At 48.8% G+C, this 16,518-nt stretch overlaps 1 protein-coding gene across 3 annotated transcripts in view; it reads right to left on the bottom strand.

Annotated features, from left to right (window-relative positions):
• RTN3 (reticulon 3) overlaps nt 1–16,518 on the bottom strand; it is a 47,108-nt gene that overhangs the window by 12,103 nt on the left and 18,487 nt on the right. The window contains exon 3 of one of the 3 annotated variants that reach the window (XM_061606360.1): nt 3,870–5,798. The exons of the other annotated variants lie outside the window; for them this stretch is intronic. Coding sequence (XP_061462344.1) covers nt 3,870–5,798 — 1,929 coding nt within the window. The remainder of the gene's footprint in view (nt 1–3,869; nt 5,799–16,518) is intronic. 3 annotated transcript variants of the gene reach the window in all.

Below are 16,518 nucleotides of genomic sequence, written 5' to 3'. Positions count from 1 at the left end.
AAAACAGGCAGAAGCGGAAGTAGGTTACGGGACAGAAAGAGGACGAAGAACCAGAACGTGGTTGCTTGCCAAGAGCAAGGGCATAAAAACACACACGTGTACATACACACACACACAATGCAAGACAGACGCCGAAAGCGTTGGTTGCTAGGGCATCAGCGACGACATCTTGGCAATGCTTTCTGCAAATGCATCAAGGATGATGGATGAGCGATCAACACTGAATAAGGCAGGGAAGGAAGAATGAACGAAGGAACACACCCGTCAGCGTCTCCGCGACAGGCTTCTAATCCATTTCATCTCTCTCTCTCTTTCTCTCATGTCTATTAGTGTGCTGGGAAGTCTTCAGCTAGGCTCACCACCCTCTGGGGCACAGAGGGTGCATTTTTCATGAGCCTGTGAGGAGCCCAGGCTTAGAGCCGAACGAGACTGTTGTGTACTGCAGCACGATCGGAATTTCAGTTTACCTTTTTAAAAAATGCTGCTAGCCCTCCTGAGTGCAAGGCAGACTTGAAGTCTGGGGTCGAGCGCCTGCTTTGCGGGCAGAAGGTCCCAGGCTCAATCCCTGGCAGCTTCCAGGTAGAGGACAGGAAATATTCCTCGCCTGAAACCCTAGTGAGTCACCGCCGGTCAGTGGGGAGAATGTTCAGTTAGAGGGGACCAGTGGTCTGCATCAGGAACAGGCAGCTCCCTACACTCCTAGTCAGTCCTTGGAATCTGGGACAACCTGAGAACTTCTTCATCGTGACTAGCAACAAACAGAACTGCGCAGCCAGGCTACTGGTAATCAGAAATGGCCCTCTGATACCCAAGAACCCCTTTGTGTTCTTGGACAAGGCATCCGTCAGGGCTCGGAGATGGCGACACTGCTGTCTTGCAGATGCGTCTCTTTGCTTCAACTTGTGCACTCTTTACAAAATAAAGAAAATTAAATGGGACCCAGCACAATACTTGTTTTAAAAATGCCCTAAGAAAAACCACCGCCAGCGTATGGTGGTGGTTTTTCTTAGGGCAATTTTAAAACTTTCCATTAAAAGCCAGGGAAAAACAGGTGAATTTTTAAAAATGGAACCAGGTGAATTACCTTTCAGAACGGAACCCTATTGGGTAGGAGCCACCTCTAGGAAGGCCCTGCCTTGCTTGTATTTTGGAAATTAAGCAAATACAAAGACACCCAAAGTCTCCTGGGCTCTTTCCCCTTTAAAGCACTATAAGACTTGCACACCCAGAACTTACCACATGGTTTAGATTTATTAAATTTATCACTTCCCATGAAAGAAAGCCCAACAAAATTCACAAGCAAGAAAAAAACCCACAAGAAAATTACAAACGTCTCAAAAACAGGCGTAACAATACAATACCAGGTTCTTGGTGCTGCCCAAATGCTCAAGCAAATAGGGCACATATAAGACAGTAACATGAAGCTGCCTTATATCGAGTTGGACCAGAATGGCCCATGTAAGCCAGTATCATCTGCTCTGACTGGCAGCAGCTCTCGAGGGTCCCAGCCCTGCAGCATGGGATCCTTTTCATCAGAGGCTGTGAGAAACTGACTTATGCATGCAAAGCATCCTCTGCCCTGAACGACTGTTGGTCCAAATTACAGACTCCACAAATTGAACCTGGGACTCTTGCACATGCAAAGCATGTGGCCTCCCACTGGGCAACGCCCCCTCCTCGAAGGAGCCCCTCTTGGAAGAGCACAGAAGAGCCATTTAAAACCCAGCACAAGACACTCTCTGTTCAGATATGGGAGAGCCACTCGCTCTTTATGGAAGATGGGCGACAGGCAACTCGCCAAAGATAAAAGTTTGTAAGAAAGCTCTTCTCAGGCCGCTTGCTCCTTGACCCATGGGGGGTGGAGGGGGGAAATAATAAAAATAACTATGGGTTTGCCTCTCATGAACCCACCACCCTCTTTGCTTGCAGTTCAGCTTTAAAAGAAAAACGAGCAAAGGAAAAGAGCCTACGGCCCAAGTCAGTTCTGCTTCTGGCAGAACAGAATGGACGCCGAGACTCCCTTTGTTGTGCTTGTCTAGAAGCAAACCCAGAAAAAACAGAAGATGAACAAAGGAGAGGGGGACAGCATTCCAGGGTGCCTGCATGAATACAGCACACACTCCCCAGGGTTGTGATGGGCCCAGATTACACATCAGAGGCTTAGTTCCCCTTTCCTCGCTTGAAGGAAGCCTTCCCAGCGTCAAAACTTCTCCCCCTGACTGTGCAAAAGATGTTCCTGCAGCATCTTTTCAAACAGGCCGAGAGGAAGGACAATACCCATCTTTTCCCTTTAATGCTCACACCTTGCCATAACCAAACCCAAGTATGCTTTACCTGGAATAAATGTGTCCTTGTGCCTCAACCACCCTCCCTTCCCTCTGCAGAGGTTTTGATTGTAAGCTCCTTGGAGCAGAGACATCTCTTTGTTGCTACTCTGGAAGAGGGGTGAGCAGCGCTGTCTAATTTTAAGAGTTCTTTGGCCTCGTTTCAAAAGTTGTCTGCGAGCGATCAGTGCAGACCTCTGGCAAATATGACTTGTCCCTTCCCTGGGAGCCCACTGGGTGGGGAGGAAGACAGAAAAGGGGGTGGCCCACCCACTTGACTCTGGCCACACCTACTACCTGCATATGATTCCTGACAGGTTCCCCCAGAGGGAATGCAGTGCTCAAAAGAGGGGGGGGGAAGGTTGACCACCCCTGCTCTGGAGTACCATGCATGTTGATACACGAACAGTAGGAGCCATCACCACTGCTTTGTGGCAGAATTAACTGTCACTTTGGTTTTAACGACCGAGCTAAATTCTGCCATTGCTGAGGTGATAAACCTGGGCCAGGCCCACTTCAGATGGACGGTCCTTCGGAAATCCCTACACACAGAGAAAGCTAGCATGTCATGGAGAAGACTAGACTAGAACCTTTCAACCTGACATGCTAGCTCTCTATGCAGAGGGGTTTTTTTGGGGTGGTGGTGGATGGAGGCGCATTCCATCATATGAATGCCCTCCCTCCTGCAGTGTGAAAAATTAGCCCCTTGTGAAATTAATACTGCAAAGCAAGCGTACTATGGCTATCAGCTGCAATGGAGCACAATCTGAAATGTACAGGGTGATCCTATCCATGCCTACTCAGAGGTAAGTCACACTGAGTGCAATGGGGCTTGTTCCCAGGTTAGGTGTGTATGAGATTGCAGTCTCCAACGCATGCAAAGCTGTACTAGTTTGCCCACGGGTCTGCTCAGGCTCATGCCACATTCCCCAGGCTGCCCTCCCAATGCCATGAAAAGCACCCACACAGATCTACGCTGTTCTCTCCTTTTCACCAAGGCTTAATCTCAACTCCGCCCTCCAATATCTGTGCTCGATATTCAGCCATCATGGAAAAACACTACGGTTTATGAACTACTTCATCTCCTCTGCCTAAATCCCTGCTCTCTCACTCATATGCAAATTCACACAAATTTAAATCAATTGCTTCATACTCATGATTGACTACCATTTCTTGGCCCCAGCAAATTGTAGTTCTACTTTAAAGAAGGTGCCAACTTTTTTTGGGGGGGGGGTGAGGGGACAATTTTTCTACTACAAGTTTTTGGTAGTTCAGCAAGAAAACAGAAGTCTAAAAGGGCTAACAGCACTCACACGGGCTGGGCTTTTTTCTATCATGCACAACCCCTGGAATGTCTCCTATCTTCATTCCTGAGGAAGGCAGACCAGGCTGACCATATCTGCATCAGGGCAGATACGATATGAAACTAGTACACCTATGGAGGGGGTGCCCACTGCCACCCCTGTGGAGGTAAAATAGTCTAACACTGGTCTGTAGAGGGTCACGCACGCAAGGCATAAAGCAGCAACCACAGAGTGCATTTACCTGAAAAAGCAGCCAGTAGTTTTGTAAGAGTGCACGGCAGAGGTGGCTGGGAAGGTTTGTTGGGAGTGTGGTGCCCGCCGAGGGCAGCGGTGGAAGAAGCCAGCTTCACACCCACAGCTTGCTCAAGGCAGAGGGGCCTCTTCTCCAAGGCAGACTTCTGGGCAGGCCCCCGGGGCTCTGGCGGCATCTCGCGGCACTGCCTCCCTCTGGGCAGAGGGACCGTGCTCGGCGGAGGCGACTGCCTCTCCATCTCAGCCTTCCTACCGGCTTCTTTGAGGGCCTTGATGGTGAGGTGCTCTTGCTCAAAGTCCTGAGCCACCTTGGGTGGCTGCTGGGAATGCGGAGCCACCACTTCGGATCTGGCCGCTTTGAGCTCTGCCTCTGAGAACGTCTCGACAGGGTCTTCTGGAGATTCGCTCCCTTTGGATTTTAAGCACTCCTTCATGAAGTCCATAAAGCTCTCCCCATTTTGAGGGTCTGGACACACAGCCTCTTTTACACTGCCCAAGGGGAGGCCTCCCTGCCCTATTTTAGCAGGCAGGTCAGGAGTGGTCCGTTTCAGAGGCAGAGGGGCAGAAACTGGGCTTCCTCTGAGAACAGTGGTCTTGGCCTGGATGGCTTCAAAGTCATCAATGGATCCCCAATTGCATTCTAGGGTCTTGGAAGGGATTCTGCCTTCTTGGCTGGATTTGTGCAGCTTGTCAGATGCCCCTTTGCTGTCTATATGTACAGTTGCTGTTTTGACAGAGTCAACAAGCTTTGGGAGAGCCTTGCTGTTGCCTGCACCCGTCTCATTTGGGAAGGCTGGAATCACTGTAGCATCTTCTATGACAGTGTCGTCAGAGTCGCCAGAGCTGTCGGCGTCGGCCATTTCAGGTAGGGCAGAATTTGGCCAACGGACGTCTGTCTTCAGCTCTGTTGTAGCGGTTGGAACAATTTTCACAACAGATGCCTCTCGACTGTCAACGGCCGGTTTCTCTTCCACCTCCAGAGATGGCCTGCCTTTTTGGTGGATACTGATTGTGAGAGGCTGATAAGGGGTGGAAGCTTTGCCCACTTCCACCTTACTGCCTACCAACCCTGCGACAACACCATCTGTCTCTTTGGTGGGCGATGCTGAAAAGCCCGAGCTGACAAAGCCATCGGGCTTGTCATCTAGATCCTTGGGAATCAAATCCCAGTTGAGCAGCTCATTCGTGAAACTGTGCATCTCCCGGACACATTTGGATACTTCTTCCAGTGCCGCTGTCGTGCCTGAAGACTGGCGTGAGAGCCCAGGCCCTGACGGAACTCTGCTCCCACCACGCGGCTTCACCCGAAACTCACAGACACTGTCCTCTGGGATGTCTGTCAGCAGCTCCCTTTCGCTGTGCATGACCCAGTTACTACCAATATCGTTGGAGTTGCTTGGAAGGACATCTTTGAATTCCTTATCAAATTCCAGTTTGTCAGCAATGACCTCAAATGGAGACTCGGGGGAATCTTTCTCCGCAAGGGTGTCGCCAGTGGGGAATGTTGGGGAATGTGAGTATTCGATTCTGGGTGGAGACTGCTCGGATTCAGCATTTGGGTTGGTTGGCAATGAAAATTTGGACTCTCCACTTGAAGTTGTTTTTTTGGGTTGGTCACATCCACTCAGATCGACTTTTCCATCTAGGGAGGCCCCTCCCTTAAAGTCATTATGTGTCAGGGAAGAAGCCTGCATCACTGGTCCACAACTGTGAACTTTAGATCCAATAGAGAGTGACGATTCCTCTAGGCCAGAGGATCCTTCAGAAGCTGGCCCTACTCCCAAACCTTCACTGGTCCCACGGTTATGATCCTGCCTTTGGTCATCTGCAAATTCTTTTCCTACATTTGAGAGTGCTAATTGGCCATTTATTTCCTTCTGGTTTCCTGAATGTGTTAAATAAGCAGCTTGAGCTCCAGCTGAGAGAAGAGAAGACAGGGGAGGGAGGAAATTGCAACCTTGGAAGCCCAAGTTCTTGGCCACAGGAAGAAGATAGGTTGTCCTGTCTTGGAGCCCCGATTTTACAAAAGGGAGAGATGCAAACAGCAGCAGTCACAGACTTCACAGTCAAGCAGGCAACATGCTCTTAGAACTAGGGAGACCACAACGCTCCAGAACACCTGCTTCGGGCAAGCATGCATAAGACCATCACCCAACAGACTTCACAAGGGAGCCACTTCACAGGGGAACTATGATCCACAGGAACATAAAAAGCCACCGACAGTCAAGTTCATAGCAGACAAAGAGCTCAGGCCAGCAAAAGATAAAAATATTTAAGTGCGCAAGTGTGGGCATGCTGGGTGGGTGAACAGAAGCAACCCAAATTAGTGCATGTAAACTCCTGAGAACATCACAAGGTGCTGCTGGGAGCTTACAGGGTGGCATGGCTGTAGGGCAACACAACCTGGCTCTGTTAAAATGCCAAAGTTCAAATGGGCTTTCTGAGCAAAATAAAGCATCAAGGAACTCTGAAGCTCTACCACTATGGCCTGCTTCCCTAGAGTTTTCTAGCCTGCGCTGCTCCCATGGGGCACAGCAAAGGTGCCCTTCCAGCTCCAGCTGTGCAAGATAATGGATCAAGTGAACCAGGGAGCGGCAGACCACATGCTTTGTCCGCAGAGGGTCTCATGTTCAATCCCTGGTATTGCCAAGCAGGGCTGGGAAAGGCTCCTCCCTGAAACCATAGAGGGCTGCTGCCAGTCAGAACGAACAACATGGGCCTAGGTGGACGAACTATCTGACCATAGCTTCCTACAGATGCCATACACTTCTGCCTTACTGAGCTATCCTGTCCCTTCTAGGTGCTATGAAGAGCCAAGAAGATGGAACAATTCTAACAAATGTTTCCTAAATGAGATGTTTGCCTGGACTGCCTTCACACCGCAGAGCAAAGCTGGGATGGGGCAGTGGTTGTGAAAGACACCTGAGGGGTGTGCCAAGCCTGAGGGCACCAGCCCACATACTGAAAGAGAATGGAGCTTCAGTTACTCAGTGGATTTTTCTCCTCTTCTAAAGTTACCCAACGCTTAGAATGTCATGGGAAAATAAGGCTGGAACAGTGACAAGCTGTTTCTTGGACAAGAGCAATATTAGAGCCAGAATGCATCATCCACACAGGAGCTCCTGAAAAAATGCATTCTGGACTAATCTTTGGATGTCTGCAGCAGAACTGTCCCTTTCTCTTGTGTACAGAATCTGAGAGAGAGAGAAAGGCTGCTCATTTTTCTTCCTCGTTATCCTCATGAGCCACTTCGCACTGACTGCAAAAAAGCAGGAAATAAATCCTTGTAACAAACGTGAACATGCCCCTTCTTGTTTCAGGAAACATGTTACGGTTCTGACTTCATCTGTCCATTCTCAAACCACGGAAGGTCAGATTAGGTTGAAACTGCCTTCTGGAGGGCTACTGTTTTATACTGGCGTCAACCATGGATTCTAGGAAGTCCTGATGAGAGCAGGGGATCGTTTTCTTGAAAAGAGGGCTACCAGCTTGAGCGCATCAAAGAAACACACCCATGAAATCTTCCACGGCCCCAAAGAGATCTCACTGATGTCAACCAACTTGTGCTTCCATGCAAAACGACTGCACTGCAGAGGAACGTGGGGTATGCTTTGGGATGCATGGGCCTGTCGAGTCTGTCCACCCACATGTATGGTCTAAAGCACTGTTCTTCAACCCTGGGTCTCCAGCTGTTGGACTACAACTCTCATCATCCCCAGACAATATGGTCAATGGTCAGGGATGATGGGAGTTGTAGTCCATCAACATCTGGGAAACCAAGGAACATCTCATCATATGGGTAGGCAGAGACCTAGAGACTGTGGCTGGTATTTGTGGTCAAACAAAAAACTATGGTTCTCAGGACCATGCAGGGCAGGGTCCTGTCACTGGCTACCCACTCAGACTCCCACACCCACCAAGCTACAATTCCCAGAGTTTCCTCTAGGGAGGAAAATGACTGGTGAACCATTATGTCTGAAGTGTAAATGGGCCATGAGGGCAGGAGAAAAATAAGGGGAGGGGAGAGAGAGGAGGAGGGAATGCCATAAATTAAAACCAGGCCCCATGTTGCAACTGAGGGCTTAAGGTGGGTCCCAGATACGAAAAAGGTTGAAGGCCACTAGTCTAAAGCAGCACTCTTCAGCCTTGGATCCGCAGATGTTGCTTGTATCGCAACTCCCATCATCCCCAGCCGGCTCAACCAATGGCCAAGGATGATGGAAGCTGTAGTCCAACAGCCTATGAGGACCCAAGGTTGAAGAACACTGTTCTAAAGCACACAACCAACACTTCCCAGCATCTGCCCCCTGTTGGGGAAGAGCAACAGTTATGGGCAAGCTCTCCTTCAGGTAAGCCCCACTGGCCATTTCTGGTCTTACTGAGGACCCCCCCACCCCACCCCACGGTTCCCGGTCTAGAAAACACTGCTGTGGAGTAGCAGACCAGCTTCCAGTACTGCAGCGGAGGCAGCTGAACACATGCTGCTACCGGTCTTGGATCAGAAACCCACATCCCACCATCTTTTGGCAGCTGGCTGGGTTGGAACGCGTTACTGCTTAACAGAATGGACCGCAAGGCCCTGAAAGCATTGCCTCTGTGACACAACAGCGCCTCAACAGTTAAGTGTGGCTTCCTACAAATGTTCCTGCCAAGCCTGAAAAATGAGAGAGTGCCTGCAAAATGGACACAGAGCAAGTGCGGGCACAGACCGGTGAGAAGTAAACACCGACATTTAATGCAACTTGCCCAAGGCAAGCTCGGCCTAAAACCAAACGTGTGCCAGTAGGCACTACGCGTCTTCAACAAGCATGCCAGTGCAAGTAAAGCCAAGGAGGGCCTGAATAAAGCCCTAACGATCAAGAGGAGCACACCCGATTCATTGGGTGCAGTGTCGGCTTTTAAGGCAACTTTTCAAAGACTCCCCACGGCACCTTTCACCACACTCTTAAGGTAGGAGTAAGGGGGAAACCCACAATCTCCCGTGAGCTCAAAACTCTTATTACCATCTCAACACCGGCCTCAGGACCCTCAGAACAGTTCTCTCCTCACTGGCATTTAAATGCCAATCTCAGTGGTAAATACATTTTGCACACAGGAAGAGCCTAGGCTAAATCCCTAGCGTTACCAGTTAACATTTTCTTGCAGTGGGGCCAAGAAAGGCTGTTTCTTGAGATTTTGGAAGAGCTGATGCTTGTTGGAGTAGACAACTGAGGACTAGATGGGCCTATAGTCTGACTCAGTGCAAGGTGGCTTCATGTGAACTCTGCAACTCGTAGGGGAGCCCACAGCTCAGTGGGGGGCGGCTCACTGCATGCAGAAGATCACAGCCCAATTCCTGGCATCTCCAGTTATAATGGAGACTTAGCAGGGTCAGGAAAGGCTTTTCCGTAAGACCCTGGACAGATTGCTGCCTGTCACGGGAGAGTGGACCAGGGTCGATGTGCCAAGGGCTCTGACTCAATAAAGGCAGCCTTTCTCAACCTAGTGCCCTCCAGGTTTGTTTGTTTTAAAATGGCAGCCGAGCAAGTGACACAATGAAAGAGAGATGGGTCTGAAAGACCAGGGGGCACAATAGATTTGTGCCTCAAGTTTCCGAGAACAGCTCTGAAAGTCTGGCCCCAGGAAGTAGAAGCCTTCTTAATTCTGGCATTGGACCAAAGCAAGATTATGATTAGCGTGCTTTGGTTTAACACATAAGAATATGCCTATGTATTTTAACCCTGAAGACCTTTTATTATTAAGTGATGGAACTCACTGCCACAAGGTGCCGTGGTGGCCACTGGCTTAGATCACTTTAGAAGGGGGTTAGAGAACTTCATGGAGGACAAAGTTCTACATCCAACTGCATGAGTGGAATTCCCTTTCCTTGTATCTGTAGCACCCACACCCCTTCCCAAATCTGCTCTGGAGGGTCCCTCAACTCTCCAGAGCAGATTTGGGGGGGGGCACATGGAAAGTTGCGGTGTGGGGAGAAGAGGAACGAGAAGTCCTGTTGCATGAATGGAAGTCCATTCCACTTGTGGAAGGAAACCATTTGGATATCACTCCATCAATGGTGATTAGGCAGGACAGTCTCCAGCTTCAGAGAAGAGCACCATCATGCTCATGTCTTACTTGTGGGCTTGCCACGGGCATCGGATTGGCCATTGTGGGAGACAAGACGCTGACTTAGATAGACCTTTGGCCTGGCCGGGCTGCTCTCTAGTCATTAAAAAGGGAAGAGAGAAATTCATGGCTTATCAATAAGAACTAGTGATGACAGCTACACGCAGCCCCCAGTGTGCCTCTAAATTGCTACTTGCTGGGGAACACACACAGGAGAGAGCTACTGCTCTCTCATCCTGCTTGTGGACTTCCCAGAGGCATCTGGTTGGCCATCGTGGATGATACGGAACTAGAATAGATGATCCTTAGTTTAACAACAGGAGGGCTCTTATGTAAGGACACAGTGCGGGACTTTTTGCTTTGCATCAAAGCAGAAGTCCTCTGCCTCTTTAGTTTTCAAGAATACATTTCTAGCTCTTAGTATTTTTAAAGAAAAGCAGATCTGGTGTGTGGGAGCAGTATCAAATTAAAGCAGTGGCTTTCAAAGAGTGTTCTGGCTAGCTGCGATTCCCTGGGGGTTGCTCGATGAGAAACTCAGCAATGGCAGAGCGCTGCATGGCACATTCTAGGCCCAGTAGTGCCATGAGTATACTGAGAATGGGCAATAGCCAACCAAGGTCTACTTAGAGTAGACCCGCTGAAATCAATGGATCCATGTTAGTCATGTTGACTAATTTCAGTGGGTCTGCTCTGAGTAGGATGAACATGGGATACAGCTCAATGTACTTCTTCTGGAACATGCAATAATTCCTTGGCAGGCAGACAAGGACAAGGGCGGAAAGACTTCTTGGAGGGAAAGCAGCCTGAAAACTGGTGGATTAAAACTTCAAAAGCAAGAGGTGGTCTGAAAAGGGTGTCGAGCCATCAAAACTCTCCATGGGGGCCTGGTTCAGACATCATGATTTAGTCGCTAGAGTTGCGTGACTTGGGCTCATAAATTCCCCCCTCCCCCAGCAATCCCAATTCCCCCTCTCACTTTCCGATTCACAATGACCACAGCTTGTCGTTCTGTCCAGACTGACTGGCTCCCATAAACCAGTTTTCCCAAAACCCAGAATTCAAAACCCAGCTCAAACCAAGGTTTCCTATTCTGGTTTGGAAGCAAATCATCATTCAGATTAGCATTACTTGTGCAATTCAGATGACATGGCAAATTAGTTATTGTGAACCACAATGCAAGAGGGTGAAGAATCTGGGCATGTGATGGGGCAGGAGGGAAAAAAGGAGTGTAAGAACGTGGCCTATTGGTGGTAACATTAGAACTGGGCCAGTCTCCATCCGTCAGGCTATCTGGTTGTGTCCCTGCAACCCTAGCCACCTTACCAGTCCTTCCACAATCAGCCTTTGGAAGGGAAAAAGAAAAGCAATCTCAATTCTGCCAACCCAGAATGAGGCTTAGCAAATTTCAAGTCTATCCAAATTTACACAATTTGTTTGCATCACAGCACATAGAAGTATTTTTGGATTAGCCCAAGGATTTCTTTTCTAGCACATGCTCAGAGTTCCTCTTCACTCGGCTACTAAGCATCTTGACCAGTAACTTTGGTCACCTACACCCTTTACTTCCATTGCCACCATGAACTGCCAGTTAGAAAATATTATTTGTCTGCCAAGGTTCATGTCCAGTTTCTTCCAAAAACAAATTTACACAGACAACAGGTGAAGCTTTTTTTAAAAAAGGAGAAACGCAACGTGCAAAAGCAGCCATAGAAATAGCACGTGATAGCCACAGCACCAAGATAGGAAGTCAGCCAGCGCTTTGCAGCCAAGCTTGGTCTCGTGGGGGTTTTAAATATGGGGGGGGGGAGTGAGAAGAAAAATGTTTTTTCCCTTTCCAAAAAAGGCTGTAACTGGTTTGCTGACGCTTGCCCCAAACATATTTCATTGTTCCAGCTTCCTGTTCCAGATGCCTAAAGGATTTCAGATGTCTAAATCATTTCTGTCTACCCTCTCAAGACAAGGTGCTGGGGACAAACAAAAGGGCTTCCATGCCATACTGCTAAACCTCTTCAGCAGGGGTGGGGAACTGGAGGCTTTCCAGATGCTGCTGATTACGACTCCTATCATCCCTGAACAATGGAGTTCAACAACATCTGGAAGGACGCAGGTTTTCAGTTCCTCTCCTAGAGCCTGGGTAGCCAATGTGGTGTCCATCAGGTTTTGCTGGACTCCAATGCAACATCTGGAGGGCCATGGGTTGGCTACCCCTGTCGTAGAGGCATCTGGTAGGACACTGTTTGGAAACAAGTTACTAGTTTAGAGAGACCATTGGTCTGATCGACTGGGACAATTCTAGCACTACTATGGCCTCAACTGAATGGAGTGGTTAGGATATATCCCAAGAACCAACATTCCCTTTCAGCTGCATGTTGAAGTGAATGATGAGCAGAGTTGGCCAAGCTGTCTTTCAAGACAGTTGCATCCATTCTCTAATTGAGGAACACCAGGGTTTGAACACTACTGCATTGCATCAATATGAATGAAAAACAATGTTATGACTATGGGCTGATGAGGCCAAGATGCTGGACTGACAACAATGACACTAGCAGCGTTGCCAATGCAGAGTAATTCGAGGTCTGACTTTTCGATCACTCCTGGTTTGAGTCTTGGGGTGCGTGTGTTCTCGTAAGCTGCTTTTAGCAAGCCGCAACTGTGGGCAACATCTCAGAACCAACCCCTCCATCAGGAAGCAGTCAGCCTTGGGAGAAAGCGAGAAGTGTCCCACACAAATGCCAAAATGGACCATATGCTGGCAGCGGGAGCAAGTCTAAGTTGCAGCAAGCTTCTATGGGTTTGCCAAAACGGAGCTGTGATGCTTAGGGGTGGAGAACCTGTGGCCCTCCAGAGGTTTTTTGATTCCAACTCCCATCAGTCCCAGCCTGCATGGTCAAGATCCAGGAAAGATGGGAAGCACAGTGCAACAACTTCTGGAGGGCTAGATTCCTCACTCCTGGTGCAGCTCCTAGGCTTCTGATCATTAGCAGTCGAAGGGAGTGATTTTTATCCAAATGGTGACCTGGTATTCCTCAGAAGTTTCTTAGGGGTTCCTCAATGAGAAGATCAAGACTGGTGGACAAGCTTCCTCAAGTCAGATCACACCTACTAGTCTCCTCACATAATGTGCAGCCTCAAAAGAAATTAAGTGGGTTTCTAGGGCAGCTTTGGAAATAAGCCCACAAAAGTTAGCTGCCTGCTATGGGGCCTGTGTTTCCATGTGGAAGAGGGGAAGGTCCATCCTGCATGGCATGCATAGAAACTGAGGCTTCTGCCTCTTTGTAGACTGGGGTGTGTGTAGGTGTGAGCCTTCTACCAAGCTGACTGGCCACGGAGGAACACAGTGTAATCTCTTCTCTGCCACCCCCTTCTGTATTTCCACACAGGTTGTGAAGAAAGATGCCTTCCTCCCTCATAGTTAGCCCAGGAACTAAATGCTTCACATGGAATTCTTAGCTGCCAATGGCTACCAGGTGAAGTATCTAAGGGACTACCTTGTCCCCAGGACTGACTCCAGCAGTGGCCCAGGTAGGGCACTGGCTGAGGGTCCAGGAGTGCAGAGGGGTCCCTCACTGGCCCCAGCAGAATGGGATCTGCTGCTTGTTGCTGACCCTATCCTATTCCAATGGACAGGAAATTTTTCCCCGCCCTACTAGTTTCTCTTTTTATCCAATTCTCAAGGGTGGAGGGAAAATTAAGGGGTTAATACCACAGAGATGAAAAGCTAAACCCAGAAGGTCTCCTCAATTTGGCCACTGTCTCACTCAGTCCTGGTGGTGCGGATTGTCTAGGCTCAGTGCCTCCTAATCTCTGTTGTATTATCCCTTTAAATGCCCTCCAGCAGAAGGAATGAATAGTGGCAGCAGCTCTGAGCCAGGCTGGATCATGGAAGAGCAAAGGAGGAAGAGGAGGCTTCCTTGCATGGCGTGCTGTGCTGCAGAGCAAACAGCAGGAACTCAGTGGCGGCAGCAGGGGCTCTGGAGCCATAGCAGGAATGCCCCCAATGCACTACAGGCAGAGATTTGGCAGCCTCTCTCTCTCTCTCTCTCCTGTCTGATTCCTCCATCACTCCAGTCTTTCTGTTCAGGTTTTGTTTTACTTTAAAAAGGCAAGGCCAAGAGGGAGGAGGAGTGTGGTTTGAGGAGGAAAGCAAGAGGGCAAGGGGCCCTCTGATAGCCTTTGTCCATGGGCCCCCAAAACCTGGAGCTGGCCCTGCTCGTCCCATATATCCCTGCCCAGCAACTGCGCTCTTCAGACAGGGCATCACTAAGAGTTTCATATGCCCCAGAGGCGCACTTAGCTTGTTGCAGCTCCAGGTCCCTGGAATCAATTACCAGGTGAAATTAGACAGGCGCCTAGTATCATAATGTTTAGACACTTTCTGAAGATGTTTAAGGCTTTCCCCTGAGGGGTGGAGAACTGATGAAACTGTTTTATAGTTTTCAGATTTGTAAATATAGTTTTACTGTTTTTCAAACTTGCGTTTTTGTGCTTTATTCTGTTTTGTACACAGCTTTGATGGCTTTGTGCTATGAAGCAGTCTATACGTTTGTTTCTAGAGTGCAACTCTATTTATGGAGGACAGGCCCTTCCCCAACATGGTGCCCTCCAGATGTTGGACTACACCCTCTCACAGCCCCAGCCAGCATGGTCAATAGTCAGGGATGATGGGGCTTGTAGCTGCAGACACCTGGAGGCCATCAGGTTGGGAAGGCTGATTATGGACTGATGGTGTGGTCAATATCCTACTCAAACTGTTTTGGAGCATGTGGCATCATCCTTTGCAGCATGCAGAGGTTCCTCAGAAATGCAACTTGGCATGGAAAGGGTTCCACAGAAGTGAAAATTCATCTCATGGAAGGTAACATTGAGCTTCTGAATCCTGTCAAAGACAGACGTCACTACCATTCTCGTGACTTATGAGAACCGTGAGGTGTAGGAAACACAGAATTTGTTTCACTGCAATTGATGTCCGCTGTTTCCCCCCTCTCTGTTATGGAATACAGGATGGGGAATTGGTGGCTCTCCAGATCTTGCTGGACTATAACTTCCATCATCCTTAATCACTGGCTATGCTGGCTGGGGCTGATGGCAGCTGCAGACCAGCAACATCTGAAGGGCCACTGGTTCCCCAACTCTGGATTAAGTTCTCATTAAGTTCCTTCATGGATGCCATTCTTACCTGATCTTGCATATAAAGCTGCATTTTGTTATATCGGACCATCGGTCCATCTAGCCCAATAATGCCTACCTGAATTGGCAGCAGGTCTCCCAGATCCTTTCAACTGGAGATATTAGGGATTGAACATGGGATGTTCTGCATTGCCAAGCATGAGCATCATTAGTGAGTTATGGGTCCTTCCCTCCTCAGGTAACAGATGTAATATGTACACCTTTCCATAACCTCCTTGCCAACTGCATATAAGAGCCAAGAGCATCAGACTTTTTAGCACATTCTTGGTAGGTCATACCCTTGCTTCTCAGCCAAGGCAGAGCATGCCATTCCTTCTAACTCCTCTTGTATCACTGGGAAGGGAAACCACATTAACATCACAACATAAGAACATAAGAAGAGCCTGCTAGATCAGGCCAGTGGCCCATCTAGTCCAGCATCCTGTTCTCACAGTGGCCAACCAGGTGCCTAGGGGAAGCCCGCAAGCAGGACCCGAGTGCAAGAACACTCTCCCCTCCTGAGGCTTCCGGCAACTGGTTTTCAGAAGCATGCTGCCTCTGACTAGGGTGGCACAGCACAGCCATCATGGCTAGTAGCCATTGATAGCCCTGTCCTCCATGAATTTGTCTAATCTTCTTTTAAAGCCATCCAAGCTGGTGGCCATTACTGCATCTTGTGGGAGCAAATTCCATAGTTTAACTATGCACTGAGTAAAGAAGTACTTCCTTTTGTCTGTCCTGAATCTTCCAACATTCAGCTTCTTTGAATGTCCACGAGTTCTAGTATTATGAGAGGGAGAAGAACTTTTCTCTATCCACTTTCTCAATGCCATGCATAATTTTATACACTTCTATCATGTCTCCTCTGACCCGCCTTTTCTCTAAACTAAAAAGTCCAAATGCTGCAACCTTTCCTCGTAAGGGAGTCGCTCCATCCCCTTGATCATTCTGGTTGCCCTCTTCTGAACCTTTTCCAACTCTATAATATCCTTTTTGAGATGAGGCGACCAGAACTGTACACAGTATTCCAAATGCGGCCGCACCACCACAAACTATCTGCTGCCAGATTAAAGCAAGAGCCATGGCATCCATGCAAGAAAGTTTCCTGGTCATTCACTTTAGCCAAGAGTGCAGGATGGTCATTTTCAAATTTTGTATCACCACAGAAGATCTACTTGTCTGCTGAGGGCACCTTGGAGCATCAACGAGGGAACCCTCGCGTACCGTACACATTCTGGGCTGGTAGCATCCAGGGCACCCCACTCAGTTCAAGCAGGGCACTGGGCAAATCTGTTGAACCTCACTACTGCAGCCATGTGAAATGTGTAACCTAGAACATGTCTGATGCATCCCTGCAGCTGCGCATC

The sequence above is a fragment of the Rhineura floridana genome, chromosome 22, assembly GCF_030035675.1.
Source record: "Rhineura floridana isolate rRhiFlo1 chromosome 22, rRhiFlo1.hap2, whole genome shotgun sequence".
NCBI lineage: Eukaryota > Metazoa > Chordata > Lepidosauria > Squamata > Rhineuridae > Rhineura > Rhineura floridana.
This window is presented reverse-complemented; position numbering and strand designations above follow the sequence as displayed.